Below are 20,796 nucleotides of genomic sequence, written 5' to 3'. Positions count from 1 at the left end.
ACTTGAATTACAGTGTAAGACAAACATTATTCGCATTCAGTTGGATTTGAAAGATTATAAAATAATACCAGACTTTAACTGCCTTAGAGATGCACAAAAACATTTTAATTTCCTTCTGAAAGTCTTTTAACATGGAAAATAACATTAATTGCAATGATTGAGAGGGGTCAAAATATTCCTCATTATTTGTAATCATTCAGCAATTGCCTTAGTTCCCAGATACAAAAGTGTGTTTATGTTGTCAACTTTAGATCATGCACTGTATATTATATTATTACAAAATATGAAGTTATGGTATTAAAAATGTTAATAGTTTTTATGTATGATGTAGTACTGAATGAGCAGTTACTTTATAGGGTGCTCCAACTGTCTATGATCTCATTTTTGCTTTAGGAAAACAGAATCATTTGAAAAAAACATACTATATCATACTATGTCATAGGCACTCTAAAGAAGCTTGAAGCATAGGATAGGAAATTTCCCAAAGCAGCATGAAGCTTATATGTGAGATTCACTATGGTTAACCACAAAGGAAAATTCAGAGAATTCAAAAATTTATAGTTCTTGGCATCTGAAAATTTTCTACCATTCTCCCAGAAATTACAGCATAACACTAGGTGAAAAAACCTACCTCAACGACTCAAAGAACTACCCTCTTAAAATTGTGACGAAGAGAAATGTAACATGTCTCATGGTTTTTCCCCAAAACTTAATATTTCACACACATCTTCATCCCTAACAGACCCAGTGACATTCAGATTTCTTCTTGTTCAATCCTTCTCTGACAGAACAGACACAAAAATTCAGTGTTCTTCCCCTAAGACAGAGGAGAAAAAAACATATTTCGTTTGAAAAGATGATGAAAAGAAGAAAAGCTGATTTGTTTTATTTTTAAAGCAAAAGATAATATATCTAAAAATAAAAATAATTAAAATCACAATTTAAATCTAATCCCTTCAATATCAGTAATAGCACAGATTATCCATGTCACAGCAACACTTAACTGTATTGGCACTTTATTTTTAAGGATAACAGCACTGAGTATGTTGAGTAGATTTTGGTTATTACTTTTAAATAACTGGTTTTCTTAAACTTCAGTTCTGTCATTCCCCTAGATTTTAAAATAAATAAACAGATGAATCCAGTATCTGAATTTTGTACTGTCATATAGGACTATAAAGAGAATGAGACAGAGTAGGGGATGACTACAATGAAAATTTTACAGGTGTTACAGAAATAAGTAATGGCACTTAATTTAAACTCCATTTATGCTCAAAGTACTTATCAAGAAACTAAAAGTGAAAAAGCCCTGCAGAGCCGATTCAAAAGCATTAGCAATAAACCAGCCCCCACTGCGTCACTTAAAAGTTACAGGTTCTAATTTCATGTGGGAGTTAAGGGGAAAGTTTGTCTCTACTATGATTACATCACACTGATTTTATCCACCTCATACAAAATCTCCCTTTTTTCATGCATAATTGGCACACATCATGGATATAACTCTAATCTGCCTAATTATCTACCTACACTGCTTTTCAATTAAAGGATCACATCGCTCATTGTGATAGCATACTCTTGAAAGGCCACAGTCTCTGGATGCAAGCTAAGAGTTTTGTTATTAGAAAAAGGGTATGCACAGGTTTTTACCTGACATTTCGTCTCTGGTGTAGCTCAGCATGTACAAGAAATATGAAAGAAGCAATCCTCAGTCTTTTTCGCTGACAAATATTTAATAGAACAGCAGTAGCTGTAAGTGTTGTTGGCCTTAGCTCTGAATTGAAATGTCACTAGCAGCACTATAATGCAGCATCTCTCTGTTCACAGACTTCAGAGAATGAAATCTGAATACTGTCCTTATAACAAGACACTTTACCAGCACATGTACGGACACAGTAAAGAAAAATAGTACAAAAATATTTCAATTATTATAAGAGGTTTTGGATATGTTATTAGCTACATTTTCAAAGGTCAGAAGTTATGCATACTGAACACAGAATTAGAGACTGTACAACATTAACTAAATTAAAGCATTTTTAATAATATACAATTAATCTCTTCACATAGAATCATAGAATCTTTTCAACTGGAAGAGAACGTTAAGATCATTGACTTCAGTCTTTGCCCTAGCCCTATCGACCACTAGATCATTTCCCTAAGTCCAACATCCAACCATCCCTTAAACACCTCCAGGGACAGTGACTCCACCACCTCCCTGGGCAGCTCATTCCAATGCCTGACAACCTTTCAGTAAAGAAATTCCTCCTCATATCCAGCCTGAATCTCCCCTGGTGCAACTTGAGGTAGTTTCCTCTACAATCTGGTTTGGAAAGGACCTGAAAGATTATTTAGTTCATACCTCCCTGCCATCACACTGAGACAACTTCCACTAGACCAGGTTGCTCAAAGCTCCATCCAGTCTGGACTTGAATACTTCCAGTGATGGGGCATCCACAGCCTCTGTGGGAAAGCTGTTACAGTACCTTACTACTCTTCCAATAAAGAATTTCTTTCTATTATCTAATCTAAATCTGCCTTCTTTCAGTTTGAAGCTGTTACCCCTTGTCTTATCACTACATGCTCTTCTAAAAAGTCCTTCTTCAGCTACCTTGTAGTCCCTTGTTAGGTACTAGAAGGCTGCTATAAAGTGTCCCTGAAGCCTTCTCTTCTGCAGGCTGAACAACTCAAATTCTCTCAGTCTCTTTTAATAGGAGATATGCTCCAGTCCTCTGATTATCTTCATGACTCTTCTCTGGACTTGCTCCAACAACTCCATGTCCTTGTTATGTTGGAGGCCTCAGAGCTGGATGTGACTGTGTGACATTTCATCAGAGTAGAATAGAGGGGCAGAATCATCTCCTTTGATCTGCTGGCCACGCTTCTCTTAGAATCACAGAATGGTAGGGTTGGAAGGGACCTTTAGAGATCATCTAGTCCAACCCCTCTGCAGAAGCAAGTCAATCTAGATCAGGTCACACAGGAACATGTCCAGGCAGGTCTTGAAGACCTCCAAGGAAGGAGACTCCACAACCTCCCTGGGCAGTCTGTGCCACTGCTCCCTCACTCTCACAGTGAAATAGTTTTTCTTATATTTAAATGGAACTTTTTGTGTTCCAGCTTCATCCTATTACCCCTCGTCCTGTTGCTATCTACAATAGAAAAAAAGGGATGCCGCAACCTTCTGATACTCACCATTTAGATATTTGTAAATATTAATAAGATCCCTCTTCAGTCTTCTCTTTGCTAGACTAAAAAGCCCCAGTTCCCAGAGCCTTTCCTCATATGAAAGATGTTCCAATCCCCTGATCATCTTGGTGGCCCTGTGTTGGACTCTCTCCAGAAGTCCCCTGTCCCTCTTGATGCAGCCCAAGATGTGTCTGGCTTTCTGGGCTGCAAGTGCAAATTTCTGGCTCATATTTAGTTTTTCATCCTCTGCAGGGCTGCTTTCAATCTATTTATCACCCAGCCTGTATTTGTGCTTGAGACTGTCCTGACTGCTGTGCAGGACCTTGGACTTGGCCTTGTTGAACCCCATGAGGTTTGCATGGGTACACCTCTTCAACCTGTCAAAGTCCTTCTGGATGGCATCCCTTCTTTCCAGCATGTTGATGACTCTACACAACTTAGTATTGAGTCAAACTTGCTGAGAATGCACTTAATATCACTGTCCATGTAACCAACAAATATTTTAAAGAGCTCTGGTCCAGTATTGACCCCTAAGAAACACCACATCACTCTTCTCTACTTCAAGACCGAGCTGTGAACTGCAGCTCTTTGAGTGTGATTATCCAGACAACATTCCTTATTCACCATGTGGTCTATCCTTCAAATCCATGTCTCTCAAATTTGGAGACAAATACATTGTGTGGGACAGTGTCTAATGCTATGTAGAAGCCTAGGCAGATGACATCAGTTGCTCTGCCCTTATCCATCAACGATGTATCTCCATTGTAGAAGGCCACCAAATTTTTCAGGTATGGTTTCCCTCAGTGAAGCCATGTTGGCTGTCACCAGTCACTTCTTTATTTTCCAAATGCTGTAGCATATTTTCCAGGAACATCTGCTCCACGATCTTGATGGGCACAGAGGTGAGACTGACTGGCCTGTGGTTCATTGTCTTCCTTCTTTACTTTTTAAAAATGGGGGTTATGTTTCCTTTTTTCCAACTTGTGGGAACTTAATCCATGACTTCTCAAATGTGATGGATAGTGGCTTAGTCACTTCATCCACTAACTTCCTCAGGATCCTCAGATGTGTCTCATCAGGTCCCATGACTTGTACATCTTCAGGGTTATTAGATGATCTTGAGATTGATCTGCTCCTACAGCAGGCAGTTCTTCATCCTTCCAGTCCCTGTTGGAGTACTTTACCAGTGAAGATTAAAGCAAAAAATCAGTGAGCACCTCAATCTTCACCATGTGCAGGGTAACCAGATTTCTAGCTTTCTTCCAGAGGAGGCCCACATTTTACCTGGTCTTCCTTTAATCATTGATATAGCTATGGTAATTTTTCTTATTGTCCTTGATGTTCTCATCCAGATCCTAACCTGAATCATGGCTGCTCGATCAATTTCCTTGTTCCTCCCAGGCTACCTGTCCTTGCTCCTATCCTATGTAAGCTTGCTTTTTGTGTCTGAGTTTATCCAGGAACTCTTTGTTCATCCATGTAGCCCTTCAGGTGCTTTGGCATGGCTGGCTCTTTGTTGGGATTCATCAGTAATCATCTGAATGTCAGTAATTACATTTGGTATGAAAAAGACAATGAATTCTGCTTTATAATGAATTTTTCTCCAGAAAATAAATGCTGCAATTTTTTTTGTAATTTAATTTAGCAAAAAGAGGTATTTCAAACAAGCAGACATCATTTTAGTGCCATCTTGCTTTTTGCTTGTCTCCGTCTTGAAAACAAATTACATTTTTCTCTGTGACATCCAGCTCAATAAAATTCAATGTGTCTGTAGTGTATGGCTACCTATATAATTTACAGAATTAGTGCTTTCAAAGTGTAGCTTACATTTCTGCCCCTTCTATGTGCCTTTCACATTTGTTTCCTTGGTAAACACGCCATCAAGACTTACTAAAATAATTCCAGATATTATTTAAAATAAATAATTATTTATTCCATATTTACAGATGTCATGGGTTTGTGTATTAATTACTCAGTAAAGGTGGTATTGTGATTCCAGCTCATCATTTATCTGTTTTCTGGCAAGGCTCTTATATGTGTATCTATAGCAAATTTAATTAATGATCACTTGGCAAACTATCTGGGTTAGTGAATTTGAGGACTTTTGCAAATTGTCACTTTTAAATATGATAAATATCTATTCAATATAACAACATAATTAGATTTAATTGTATATTTCAAAGCTGTATTTACATCATTCAATATTGTCAGTGTTGAGACTATGTTGAGAACTCTCGAGATATGAGCATTCTTATTTCCATTTAAAAGTACATGTGAAAAATAAACATGCTATTTACAGGAGAAATTGCCTCAAAAGTAATGTGCACAAAATACACTCAAAGGTACATAAATGCAGCAATAAAGAGGTCTGGGTCAGCTTTTGCTGTTTTGCCAGGTCTCAAGAAATAACTGATGACTACATTTTTAAGACTGGTATAAAACTTTTGTGACAAGTTGAGAAATTGGATTTCAAAAGGAATCAGGTAATACAGTTACAAATATCTGTGATACCATATAATTTTCAACTACATATAATATTTTTGAAAAAGTTTCTGCTTCTTAGAAAGGATTTTATAATCAGATCTTAATGGAAAGATGTCATCTTCATTTTTTCACATGATGATCTCACTAGGCAGAAGTGATGGTTTAAACACTAGCAGAACTGTAAAGAAAACATTTATTGATAGGTAGAAATCTAATATTCACTCTTTTTTCACAGAACATAGTCTGTGAGTCCACTTTGACTTGCATCTATCATGCAGTGGCCCAAGTAATCTATCCACCTACAACTGACAACAAGGTTACACACAGATTTTAGATGCCGATTTTTATTCAGGCCTATTTCACTTTGTAATTAGTCACAAATATATTTAGCTGCAGAAGAATTAGTAACCTACTTTAAACCTGTCATTTGGCTTTTTTCTTTTATATAAAAAACAGAGAATACTTCCGGGGATGATTCATCTCATTTGAAGATACACATCTAAAATAGTTTAGAGAAATCATCCTCTGAAAGGGTCTATTTCTTTCCTATGACTGCAGAGCAAGCCTATATAAATGATGAAGGAATGAAATAAATGGCGAAAGGAATTTTACCCACTGACATCAGGGTGTCAGAGTATGTGGTGGTTTAACCCTGGCTGGGTACTAGGTGCCCACAAAGTTGTTTTATCACTCCCCCTCCTAAACTGGACAGGGGAGGAAGAAATATAACAAGAAGTTTGTGAGTCAAGATAAAGAAAGGGAGATCAGTCAGCAATTAGCATTATGGGCAAAACACACTCAACTTGGTGGAAGAGGTTTGATTTATTAATGAACAATTACAACAGAGCAGGAAAATGAGAAATAAACCCAAAATCTTAAAACATGTCCCCACACCCCTCCCTTCTTCTGGGTTTCAACCCTCTTCTCCCCAGCAGTGCAGGGGATGAGGAATGGGAGTTATAGTCAGTTCATTACAGATGGACCTTACCACTATCTCTTCTCGGGCAGAGGCCTCCTCACACTTCCCACTGCTACAATGTGGGGTCCCTCCCACAGGATATAGTCCTCCACAAACTTATGGAATGTGAGTCCTTCCCCCGGGGGCAGTTCTTCACACACTGCCCCAGCGTGGGTCATCCATATCCTTCAGGAACAGAGTGCTCCAATGTGGGTCCCTTACAGGATCAAAAGTCCTGACAGCAAACCTGCTGCTCTGGTGTGGGTTCCTCTCTCTATGGGCTCCCAGGTTCTGCCAGGAATTTGCTCCAGCGTGGGAAGTCAGTCTTCTTCAGGCATCCACCTGCTCTGGCATGGGTTCCTCTGCAGGCTGCAAGTGGATCTCTGCTCCCTGTTGGAACTCCACAGACTGCAGGGGCACAGTTGCCTCACTATGGTCTTCACCACAGGTCACAGGGGAATCGCTCTTCCAGTACCTGGGCACTTCTTTCCCCTCCTTCTCTACTGACCTTGGTGCCTGAGGAGATGTTCTCACATTCCCACTTGCCACTGCTGCTGCAGTTGTATTATCTGTTCAGCAGCTTCTTCCCCTTCTCAAATACTTTACCTCCATCAGTAACTGTCTCAGCCTTGGTCAGCTGCAGGTCTGGCAATCAGCCACAAGGCAAGCTTCTGGCAGCTCTTTGTTTAAATAAGTCACACCTGCAGCCCCCCTCTACCAAAACCTGGCCCAGACAAAATCACTTCAGAGTATAACTTAACTTAAAGAGGAGCATACTGGAAAACCTGAGGAGCATAGGATAGGATTTATGTAAAAAATCAACCATCTGTTCTAAACTATTCATACAGGTTTGCTCTGTAGACAAAGCCATTGATACTTTTGTTGGCTCACTTCTGAGGTAGTGTTTAATGATATGAATATACTAAACCGAATGATAGCCTCCAAGAAATTTGGAATATTGATATACAAAACCATACTGGTATGGGCTTAACACCTAGGGGATTGCTTTATCTTCCAGAATGCAAGGCTATCATATAACCAGTACCAATGGTAAAATATTCTTGGCATAGATCAATTTTCTTTTATCTCAAGTCGGTAACAGTTTGTGCTTTTCTTCTTTGGCTTAAAGGCAACGCAAGCAGTGTCAGTGGTATTCCAAGTCAGTATTCCAAGGAATCTGCATCAATTAATACCTACACTGATGTTACTTTTAAGTTACTTAAGGAACATTAAATCAATTCCCCTCTATTATAATTATTAAGTAGAACAGTGAAAAATGAACCAGTCATGTCCTTTTAGGGTAAAATAAGCCTAGGTCTAGGTATAGGTGTAAATGTAGGCATAGATGTAGGTATGTAAGGCTTTTCACTGTATGATTCATATTTAACTACTTAATTTCACAAACACACATCATTCAGTATTCAAGTCCAATTTATTATTATGATGAACTGGGACCTGAATATTGAAAGATTGTCCATGCAAATACCTTCTGTACTTGATTTTTGAAGACAAAGAGTGTCATTAAAACACCTCCTACCACCACTTAATCTCTGGGAAATTTGAACTCATTTTCTTTTGATTCCTCAGGGCACAGTTTAAAAAAAAAAAATCAAAACCTAAACACCATCTGGTCAATAAGTTAACATAACCAAGACTGATTCCTTTGTAAACTCACGTTAGCCAATCTAACTTCTTCAAACAGTCAGATGTCCGCAATGAAAATCGCAAAATTGTATACTTTTTTACAATTGGGGTTCCTTATTAATGGAAAATCATTATTTTTAATGGAAGATTTACTATCTATTTATAATTCCAGGCAGTAGAACAAAACACCAAGTTAAAGAAATTAGATTAAATGTTATGTGTGTGATCATCATACTTAAGAAAACATCTAGACAAGATAAGAGTGTATGAAATTTATATTTGTGTGTTGGCAATGGAGAACAGCTGTGGCCAAGCAAAACATAGCTAGTGAAAAAACAAAAATCAGTTGAAGCTCATGTAGTATGGCATCCATCTAGAAGCTAGACCACATGGCAATGTAAAGAGGGACAACACCTGTAACATTAATGAAAGTTAAATTTTACTACTAGATTGTCTGGTTTGACTCACTCTGTGGGTCTAGCATCTGATAGGAATATGGGAAAAGTATTTTCATGTAAATGTCAATTAGCATTGATTTTATGTAGTGTACTTAAGTTCCTGGATTACTTGTACAGTAAAAGAGAAACAGATTTGTCCCAGTGTTTCTAGTTCAGAACTGAATTGTAGTTGTTGTATGCTGGAACATTTATTGGTAAGCACTAGGGAAGTAATGGAATCAGTTTCTTCAGCATAGTAAAACTTTTTTTAACTCAGTGTCATAGAAATATTCAGAAAATCTAATGATCGTATCTTCTACAAAACCAGACAAAATTGGGCAGGTTGTTTTTAAAATTTCATTTTCAGAGTTAATCTTAAGGAAATCTCAGAAATGTCACATAAAGTATGCTGAAATATGAGCTGAAATTTAGGAACAATATGGCTTTTACTGCATTTTGACATATGCTAATATTTCATTATAATTAATTCATTGTTTTATGCAATCAGACAATCTAATTTTCATGGCAATATTTCAGGTCAGAAGTTATTCCTAAATTTAATTTTTAAAAGTTAAATTTTGTCTTGAACATAGTGCAGTAATGAAATATTAGTCTACTTAGTGTTCATGTATGAAAAACAGTGTTAAATGAAAATTTGATCTAGGAGAAGGAAATCAATACAATTACTTTGTGTAGCACTTCAGCATTTACTACAAGATTAATTGTTTATAGCTAAAGCAGCTACATTGTGTCACTAAAAAAAAATATCAATAACACTTATAAGGAAATTCCTATAAATTAATCTATGGATTAATGTGTATCTATGGAGGTACGGTGTCAGAAAAGTTCCCAGCTTATGACACAACAGAGCGACCAGAGAAATAAACTTTTTCCTTGTGTTAATCAATAGAAAACAAAGACAGTCACATGAAAAAAACTTTTTATCTGCAAAAGAAATAAAGACTTGTGCAGTTTAGTCTTAGAAGGTGAACCTCAAGCAAATCTCACAGCAATAGAGAAACACAAAGTTCTCATCTATGGCAGAGAATTTCATGTGATCTTCTGAACTACATGACCAATTAAGAATTTCCTACCTTTTATGGCTCCTGGGATAACGAGTCAGACAAATTGATCAAAATGTTAGTAAAGTATCAATTGGAAAGAGGTGTCCAAGTGGTATTTCAATGCTCTGATCTTTTCATCAGACGGATGGGGAGGTGGGAAAAGAAAAGAATTTCCTATAAGACCCTAATTTTACCAAAGTTAACAAATATATTTGCTCAAAATGCAATCTTCTCATTGCTAGGAGTCCTTAAGATATTTGGGGCTTTGTGTGGTATATTCCTGGTCTGCTTGGAGAACAACTGGAGGTGACTATTGCCCAACTCATTTTAGCTTTAGGTTTGTACAATTTTGCAGTGCAACATCTTTTGTTATAATACTTTTTGGTATATTTCTATAATTAACCTTTTTTTTTAAATAGTGTTTATTCCATATAATTATAACACCACGAACAGCAAGAGTGATCTCCAGTAACAGTTGGGCCCATCTTAGTTATAGGATCCTACCCGCTATGACAGTTTTCTCACTTTTTGCATGGCATCTTGTTGTGATCAGAACAAATACTAAGGTAAATTTCTTAGCCTGTTTTGAATGAACTGTTGTTGAGATACTTCTGATAGGGAACTTCTAAACATACAGATTGTGGGTACTTTACGTGTCCCTGAGAGCAAAGCAGTACTTACTCCCAGCTGTTGAAGACAACATAAATGCAACAAGCCCCAAATAGAAAAAAAGCCTGATAACACAAACATCATTCCCTGTAAATATTTTAATTTTCAATGTATTAAGTACTTCCTATGCGCTAGTTACTTCAACAAAACAAATGAACTCAGCAGTATTTCCATAAACTTTTGTTGATAAGCTTCCTAATAACAAGAGACAGACAATTCAGAGACCAATTCAGTCTGACCCAATATTTGTCCATTCTTCTCGTTGTTTATTCAGTGGTCACACAAGTGCTTGAGACTGGCTGCCTGTCCTAAGTTTATTATTGAAGTATTATATCCACGACAAAGAGCATTCAATATTCAGCTTCCTTCTTCCTTCAGGATATGTGTTTCAGTGTGCTTTGAGTATCACTGTGTATTTTATTTGAGCATTTAAAAAAAAACTCAAAAAAACCCAAAACAAACAGCTTTTGCAAAGCTGGCCAAATGTTAGTTTTATTATTTATATCAGACTATCAGAATCAGCCATGTTCTTCTTTTTGTAGGCAGGGGGCAGAGTGTAGCCGCTAGTTCAGGATTTTTTTAGTACTTTTTATTAGTATGTATTAGTATTTCTGAGTTTGCAGAAATGCTTTTTCTTTCTTTTCTTTTTTTTTTTTCACAGGACTTCTAATGCTATGGAACAAAATGTTTGCAGTTTTAATGCTATGCTGGAAGCACTTGAATTTATAAGATATTAAACTCATTTTTGTGTATATTATATTGATAAATTCACACTTGAGTAAAAATAAACCCAAGTTAGTAAGTTTAAATCAGAATCTTGATCTTTCCTGTGTTGAAAAGGTTCTCATAAATTTTTTCAGGGCAGTCTCATCTCTGTCTTTAATAATAGTATGGTCAATCTGGAAGCATTAAGAAAGCTAAAATTGCTTCTGATGAAAGCACAGATGAAAAAACAAAAGTAGCAGAGCTAGTCAGAATCTATTCATCTGTCAATCGTCTTCTAGCAAATATGAAATCAGATTCATAGTCTTACTAGAATGAATTATACAGAAATAAATTTGGCACAAAGCTGTCTGTTAACTTAAGATATACAAGAAAGATTACTTCATGTTAAAAAAAAAATGCTATCTGTTTAATGTTCTTAAAATCACCAATTATCAAATTTAAGTCTTTTCCAAATCTAATTTATAATTTCTAAGTAACAAAAATAATTTCTGCATATGGAGCTTTTTTATTCTTTCTACAAAACTTCATGCAATTATAACATGAATGATATTTATTTTTTTCAACAAAAGCCTAACACGTTTTTAACAAAAAAAAATGAGATAGCAGAAGATGAAAGCTTATATAATAAAAAGTAATGATAAAAATGAGAAACATTGTAGGAAAAGATATGCAGAAGATTTAGTCCACAGAAGAAAAAGCTGTGTATGCAGTAGTACACTTTTTATTATTGAGTAGTCTAAGTTGCACACATTATATGAAACCAAGAAAAAAGCATTTTTCTCTCATTACTTTGACTTACTAAGCTCAAATTTTGCTTTTTTGATCCTTTTTTTTCTGGATATATATAAACAAAGATTTCATTTTATAAAACTGAGTAGATAACAGTTTCAAAATGTCGACACATTCTTGTATTTAATTTTGTATTCTGGTGGATTCATATCAGAACTTTTTACCACTATAGAAAAAAAAGGCTGACTTCAACATACTTGCTACATTAAAAAAATTAAAACTCTAAAATGTTAGAGACTATGCACAAAATCAAAATTCATTCTCTTTTTCCAGATTTTTTTTTTAAGTGGATTATTTACTTGGTTTAGAAAATCTATATTTAACCCTAATAGGTGGTAGTAAATACAACTTTCAGGTAATAAAACACATTCTATGTAATTATTTCCTCATTTACTAACATATTTTTAAAGGAGCAATAAATCACAGATTACCAAAAAGGAGCATTTTGAAATCGATTCTGGTTTTGAAAATGTATATGTAAAACACATGTGGAATCAAAAAGCACTACTGTTTCATAGTAATACTGCTATTCTTTGGGGTTCCTATGCTTGTCCCAGAGATAAGAAGATAATTTTATGTGTTGCTTCATTTTATTACCTCACCTGTTTTTTTCTCATTTCATTTATTTCTTTTTTTTTATGATGATATAGAAAAAAGTAATCTCCTTTGTATTATGTGTCCAGAACATTTACAGATGCATTCAGAACTCTTTTTATAACACCTTAAGGATTAGACAGTGGTTTATTTCTGCTATTTTAAAAACAATTCTTTCAATATCTGGCAGGTATTCTGCTGATCAGATTCAAATACGATGAATAAAAAATATTCCCTCTGTTGCAATGACTTACAAGTTTTATCAGCTAACTCAATAAACTCAGAATACATCCTGTATGTTATTGGACATCAGTGAGCTGTATGATATGAAGCATTTTCTCCTAGCTAGTTTAGCATTATCCAGTTTAGATACAAGAAAAGTTCAATTTTTCTGTTCTGCTGATTTTTACTTTATTTAAACTAAACACTGTGCTTGAAAAGTATAATGTTGGGGAAAAAAAATTGAGAGCTACTTTTAAAGACTAGTAATTATCTACAAGGTAAAAAGTAAATTGGGAAAGAAGGCATACCAATAATGCTTTTTTTTTTCCCCTCCCATACAGATCACTCTATAGTGAGTCTTAAATCTAATCACTGAATAGCATTTTAATTCCAAATTTTGCCCCCCTTCTAAAAGCCTGCTTAGAAAATAAAATTTAATGCCAACTAATTATGCTAAATCACTTCACCAAATGATGGATTTTTTTACCTTAGTGCATTTTTTTAAAATGAAATTTTGCTTACTACACATATGTATTAAGGCAATTAACTTATTCAATATTACTTACTAAACACTTGCTATTGTTCCTGAGTGCACCTCTACAAAAAACTGTCATTTACATAGGGCCTGTACTACGGTTCCCGATTATATTAAAACTCCAAAGATGATTACTGGATTCTTGTCCCTCATGTAATGAAAAAAGCAGAAAAAAAACACAACAAAAAACAAACAGAAAATTATATAAAAAAACCCAAAAGAAAACCCAACAAAAGTCCCCAGCAAGTAAATTCAATAAACTTTCTACTTTCTTATTTCAAACAGAGCAATGAAGTCAGTAAGAATTATAGGCTCGTAAACCCCACCTTAATCCCTGGGAAGGGAATGGAACGACTAATCCTGGAAAACATTTCCAGGCATATGAAGGGCAAGAAAGTCATCAGGAGTAGTCAGTATGGATTCATGGATTCACCAGGGGCCAAAGATATACTCTTCTAGTATATCTCCATTAGACTGCAGTGTTTCTTTTTCAGTCTTTCACTGTGAGATGAAATGTGAGATGATACCATAGATACCTGAGGAATAGATTAACATAATCTTTTATTTTTTTTCAACATAGATAGGAATTTGTGAGTAATTCAGTTTTACTTGGCTTTACCTCAGTTGGATGAAATTTAACAGGAGGAGTCGCTCCAGGAGTACATCTAGTGCACTCCAACTGCTAATTATCATGCAGTCCACAGAAACAGATTCAAGCTAGACTGCACTAAACTCCATCAAATATGTATAGTGCTAGTCCTGGAAAACTAAAGTTTTCCTCTACAAATCTCCTCTTACCAGGCCACATTACTTGCTCCACAGCAAAGTAGTACTTCACAAAGGACAAAAGAGTTGTTGCTGCTGGCCTCAGAAGAAAGGTTATGTGGGTCACGACTCTCAGTCATCTGTGAATACAATGGCAGACTATTCACTCATTTTTTAAAAGATCCTACAGAAACATGTTTTAAATTAAAATTCAAGAGTTGCAAGTATAAGCAGTTTTCCTTTTACATAAATGTACATTCCTAAACACTGCTGACCTGGAGTAGATTTCACAGAGAGCCCTATAGACAGTGGCAGTGTGTTCTTCCATTACTGGCCTCTTGGATCTCCAAAACAAAAACAATCCAAAATCTTCTAATCCGATTTTAGATGTGCTTTAAATAAATAATATTTTTCTCTTGTAAACAGATTGTTCATCTGCTTATTTTCATTTATAACTATATCTACTTGACTGTACACTTAGACCCATCTATGAAAATATAGTGATCTAATTTACCCAAGAGAACCATTTATTTTAGTCTTCTTAAAATAGATATTACAGGATTTCCACAGAGAGACTCATCTCACTAATGATATATGCTGTTTCTATACGATAAGGTGCAAGATGGATTTGAGCTGAAATAATAATGAATAACAGTCTCAGCCAAGTGTAAAATACATAGCTTCATTATGCAAAAGTTCTGTATGTAATTGTACATACTTACATGGCGGTAGCATTGGTAAAAAGTAATCTATCCTCTTCACAGGTATCAATGAAACAATATTTTGTATCTATATTAATTTAAGAATCTAAAGATGTTATCTACAAAAATTAAAAAAAATTGATGTTGTTATTAACTTCTTCCATTAGTCATATTTAACAGTAAAACCAGTTAGAACTTTGGAAAGTTAAAGGTGGAAGAGAATGTGTGAGTGCATTTTAATCTCTATTATTTAAATTCTTTTTATCTTATTTTTTGTATTATTTTACATCTTAAGATTCAGCAGTTGCCCAAATACAGACTATAATAATAAGTTTTCAATACTTTGCCACTCTATTTAATCTGGTTTACTGTGCTCCACAGCCTAGCTTGCTCCACTCTGTGGAAACTGCACTATGCTTCCACCTCCTAGACATAGACCTCTTACCTTTTCCTAGTAATTCTCTCTCATATTTGTTAAACAACACATAACTTTTTCAGAGTTGACATACTTTCCAAATGCTCTCTTACTGTCTATGATATGGGAAAAAAAACCCCAAAACTCAAAAAAAAAAGTGGTAAGATTTTATTTTTTAAAATTAATTACAAAGTATCCATTTCCCACTGTCTATCGCTAGGTTATGAAATCTAAACTGTTTACTTGTATCTTTTGCTATTATTTTCACATACTTTCTGGTATGTCTGGTATTTACAAGTATCGATCTACTCTATAACAATTAATGTAGAAGTAAAGTTGATTTTCAATTTTGTTTCAGAAAGATGAGTTCCCCTTTTCCTTTGAACTTGCAGTCTACTGTGGCTATGAATTCTACTTTACTTTCAGTTTATAACTAAAAAGACATTAATCATTTTTCAAGTATTTTTTCTTCTCTTATTTAATCCCTTTAAGTATTATGTAAGACCACACATATATATAATGTGTGAATTTTAAAAAAATCATACTGAAGTTCTCTTGGTGGTCCTGCTCTGGCAGGGAGGTAGGACTAGACAATCTTTGAAGGTCCTTTCCAGCCCTTGAGATTCTGTGATTCTGTGTGAAGTTCTGATACTACAGCATTGTTCTGTTTCTGAAATTAGGTTTAAAGATTTCAAAATAAAAATTATATAGTTCTTTCTGTTAAAAAAAAATAGTACCTCATTCTTTCTAATGGAAAACTAAATTGTGTATAATATGCATTTCATTCATAAGATGACTTTCTAGGAACAAGTAGTGGTAACATATACTTGATACATCTTCAACCTCCTAGGCATTACCTGAATCCTATTTTCCTCTTCATACACAAAAATCAGAGGAGAGATGCACTCTATTATTTGGTAAAAGATGCATGATCTCAGCTCTCTATTAAATCCTCATCATTGTCACAAGATTGTTCATTCCATTGAAAGACAATACACAACTTTGCAATTTTTCCTTTGTGTGCAATAAAGGAGAATGTGTCACACAGCTCATGTTTTTGCTAAATCTCAACAGAAACTCCCAAAACTAACTCTAACGAATTTGCAAAAGAATAGTACATTAAAAAATTGCTTTGCAAATCTGGTTTTTGTCTTGTAGTTGTTCTAGTCCCTTAAGCAATGACTGGTAACATCACATCTTAATCTAACTCTAGCAGAAATTATTCATTCACATTCACCTGTGCATTGTTCATCATCTCAGTGATACTTTTCCCTGCACTTCGTGTGTTCCTGCCAACCTGAGAAAAATATAGTTTTTGAAAAGGCTGAGTAGAGCAGGTTACAAAGTGTCTCTTTGCTCCTTCCACATGCATCAAATAGTGTCAAAATTTTTTGTCTTACTGAAAATTAATTCCCAAAATGGCCAACTGTAGAGTATGGTATGACTTGATAACTTTCTGTTACCAAAAAAACCCCAATGCTAAAACTCATAACAGACTTGAAAAAAAACCCTTTGATCAGATCTGGTGGTGATGTACTTCATGCTGGCAGTAACGAGGTCCAGCTGGGAGAGGTTCATCAGTGATCCCCAAGTGACTGACAGAAGTCCTCTTTTAAGTTCCATGAAGAAGAAAATGAAAAAAATGACCTGTGTTCTCTCTCTCACACATAGTCTCATGCTTGGTCTTAAGAATGTAGGAGTTGACCAATATGATGGCCCCTGTAAAAGAGCTTAGCAGGACACTTCTAAGTAGAACATTAAGTGCATTAAGCCTTGTCAACTAAGGAAATTGGTGTTATTGCTGACAGATGCAATGTGCATAACCGATGCCTAGACCTAAGGAGAATTTTTTAGGATTGCTTCTGTTGGTGATGCCTATAACAGTGGGAGACTAAAGAATCAGAGGATTTGCTGAAGGAGGAAGGAAAGTGGCAAACAGACCAGTACTCTTCCGCTGTTCTTCTTATCATTTTTAGGATTATAAACAGGGGATTTCTGCCAAGCTTTTCATCATCTTTGTGGCAACATCAGTCTGTGATGTTCATCAGGTATTTCAATAAAAGAGGATGCATTAGATTAAAAAAATAATGTTCCTTTTATAGTTTTGTAGTATTTTCAATTCAATTCAAAGTTATCATTTTAAAAATCAAAATGTGCAGGTGATGGGCTCTTTTTAACCTTAAAGATTTGAAATATTCATTGATGCATATGTCAAAAGACCCTGAGGTTACCACAACAAAAAAAGGAATGAAATAGCAAAGAGAATTCTTCAGAGCTATATTTTTTTCATGAAGTAGTGTCCATGTTTCCTTAGGCATTTTATCTTGGCTGGTAGGAAAAGCTGTACAAGTGAAATAAATGTGATTTTGCAAAATATCTCTGACTGTAAAGCTTAGAAAATGACTCATTGCTTGTCATTTTGCATAGAAGCAATTACTGCTTTTACCTTGCTCAGTTTCTCTTGCTGTGTTTGATAATGTATCAAATATATTTATGGAGTTCAGCTTAAGATGTGTGTTCTTTAGTGTAGTATTATGCTGAATTGTTTTGTATGTTAATGAGACATGTTACCATCATTCACCCAGACAGAGCTGACAATTATTGCAATGTCTAAATCATTCTGTATTTGCACTATACCTTTATTATCCAAAATCATAATCCTAAATTACTCATTCTGAATTATTTATATATGAATCTTTTGTTTAATATTAAAATTATATAAAATATACAAACAAAGAAACAGTGGTGAAAATAGTAGGCTTTGTTGGTCACAGCTAAGAGTCCTAATTATCATCTGCAGAAACATGTTACTTCATGAAGCTTTCCCCATGATTTTGTGAATATGAACTTCCTGGATGCAAAGATGTTTGGTTTCAACTGGAGATAGAGCTCCCACCCACTCTCCCCTAACCTGTACCAGGATTTACTGAATCAGTCTTGATTTAAGCTAAAGAGAGACAAAACTGGTGTCTCCACTCTTGAAAAGCTACCCTAGCCAAAAAGTTATTACACAGTTTTGGCACTGTCAGGACCATAAGCTGCCTTTTCAATGAAAGAACAGTGGAGTCAGAAATTGTAACAGAGAGCTTATCTGTCTGTAGTTGCAAGCACAGAGGCTAAATCCAAGTAAGCCAATTGTTTCAGAAATACCCCTCTTTTCTGTTCCTTGTTCATTCTGTACTATGAGGGTTGCAGTGTTACTCCTTGCTACTCCATTTTCCCATTTATGTTCAATATGCTAAATTTGATATGAGATTGTAACATCATTTTACATTTTTCACAACCAGAGTCAGATCAGCATCTTACATGGACTTGGATAGTATAAGAGGAAGGGGATCAGAAGGAATAGAAAAGGAATTGATGTCCTTGTGAGAAGTCTGATTCTCTTACAGATATTACAATGGGGGGAAATGGGAATTTAATGAAGTAGATAAGGTATATATACAAAAACCAATTTGATCATTAAACAACTTTAGAAACAATTTTGAGACTCTTCTTTTTGATACATAATTACCATAATTATTTTGAAGAGATAGTGATATCTGACTCAAGAATAATATTGTATGCTTCGCTGCTCATTTGCTAAAACCATAACAGCTTAGACCTCTTAGCCTGCTTAACGGCTACTTTGAGTAGAATTTGCAATTGCAGAGATATTTTCTGCCACAATTAAATTGTTTATTAAAGCTGGTTAACAATTCAGCATTTCAGCTTCTTTTAATAGAATAGGCATCTTTCCAAATGAAAATGTCAAGAAGAAAATCTACTTTTTGTAGCAGTAACCAATACTTTAAGCCACTAGAGATAGTAGCTCTTACTACTCTTTTTTTCAAGTAACTCAGTTGCTCCCAGTAGTACAAGTATGAATCAAATGTGAATCTACTGATTTACAGTAACTTCGACAATGAGTCTATGACTTCTACCTGGAGTATCAATTTTTATGTCTGATGATTTCTAAGGCAACGCAAACTGTTAAATATTGCTAAAAAGCAGTACAATTGCATTTATCTCTGCAAAATAAAAACAAAAGTGCTGCCAACTATCAAAAAAACCAGCAGTATTGAATATGTTTATGTACGCATTTGTGTAGCTAGTTCAAATTTATTAGTTTCAGTCTCTCTGAAATCGCAGCTTCATTTTCCTGTTTAAAATGTGCATGATTATGTGGGAAGAAGCTAATGTGGAAAGACAGAGCAGCATCTCCCTGTTGCACATTAACCTTGACTTATATCATAAAAGTTGTATGAAGAGAATCTGAATAATATGAGACTAAGTTACAATTTTGCAAAATGGGCAGAAAGTATAAATGCTAAGCTCTTTTGCAATTAATAATATTTATCAAATGCATGATGCTCTTTTGAAGTTGAAGTACACAATGAAGGAATTTTTAAATATGACCTGAGTTTCTCAGTAAATAAATGTAACTCAATAATTGCTGCTCTTTTGAAATGAGACATTGTCCTTCCAATAGATTGCAGATTCTGTTCCAAGTCTGTGAATTAATCTCTGCCATATGTCCAGTTAGTAAATTATTGTTTCACATCATACTAAATATAAAAGTGAAAAGTAAAGGATAATACTTAGTATTAAAATGTTCTCTAGATAAGTGTGATAGTAAAAATGAGTATCCTAAACCAATATTGAACTAATATTTTCATGAAAATTCATAAAAAAGACGATTTCAAAGAGTACAGTGGAACCAACATACAACATGGTTTCAGGAAATATGTGTTGCACTGGAGAACTAGGTAATTAAGTTGAGCATTGAGTAATTTCTTATTGTAAAATAAAGGTGAGAACTTGAGTACTTTTATAGCTATTTTTCACTTTTTTTGCCTTTACATAATGTTTCTATCTTTGTTTTAAAAAACTGTGAAAAATAAGAAATCTGCTTACTTAACTCAGAAGCTTCTACAGGTATCTACAAATACTTTAAGTAGACATAATTCACCGATTTCAGCCCTTCATGCTTAATTATCTTAAGTTATATTCCTTATGTGTAATTATCATTTGGTTGAGTGTGGATTGTAAGCTATGTGTGATAAAACAAACACCCACAAACCATATTTGCTCTCCATCTCCAGTCAGTAGTAATTTGCTAGAAGGGATTTAAGTGTCATTTACTGCACAGTTGCTCGTATGGTGTTGTACTAATAAAAGCAAAACAGAAAACACTCACCTGAAGTCACCATGTGCTACCACAGATTTTCTCTGAGTGCATGAACTACCTCAAAGTAGTAGAGAGGGTAGCTGTGTCTTAGCAATAACTCGTCTAATAAAACCACTTGAGTACTGATAGCATGATAATGAGGATGTGAGGCTCCTTGTGAGCTAAAGTACTGTGATTGCCACACAGTTTTTAAGAACCCGTGTACTGACTTAAGATATTCTTGTACATAAATTCATAGAATTGTATAGTCATGGAACCATAGAATGGTTTGAATTGGAAAGAACCTTCAAAGATCGTTGTGGTGATTTAGCCATGGCTGGGTGCCAGAAGCCCATTAAGTCATAATATCACTCCAGCTCCTAAACTGAGCAGTGTAGAAAGAAATATAGTGAGAAGTTTGTGAGTCAAGATAAGGACAGGGAGATCACTCAGTAATTAGC

At 35.0% G+C, this 20,796-nt stretch overlaps 1 protein-coding gene across 7 annotated transcripts in view; it reads right to left on the bottom strand.

Annotated features, from left to right (window-relative positions):
* The window catches only part of GPC5 (glypican 5), a 659,030-nt gene that overhangs the window by 212,339 nt on the left and 425,895 nt on the right, over positions 1-20,796 (bottom strand). For 2 of the 7 annotated variants that reach the window (XR_009818701.1, XM_061995975.1), the window contains one exon: positions 237-817. The exons of 4 other annotated variants lie outside the window; for them this stretch is intronic. Coding sequence is in view for 1 of the 3 variants with exons in the window: in XM_061995975.1 (XP_061851959.1) it covers positions 804-817 (14 nt within the window). In the remaining 2 variants the exon portion in view is untranslated. Of the gene's footprint in view, positions 1-236; positions 818-13,806; positions 13,842-14,103; positions 14,211-20,796 lie in introns of those variants that run through there. One more of the 7 variants, XR_009818699.1, reaches the window with a different exon arrangement.

This window comes from Colius striatus, chromosome 1, assembly GCF_028858725.1.
Source record: "Colius striatus isolate bColStr4 chromosome 1, bColStr4.1.hap1, whole genome shotgun sequence".
In the NCBI taxonomy this organism is placed as follows: Eukaryota; Metazoa; Chordata; class Aves; order Coliiformes; family Coliidae; genus Colius; species Colius striatus.
Note: the sequence above shows the minus strand (reverse complement) of the source record. Positions and strands in the feature narration are given on the sequence as shown.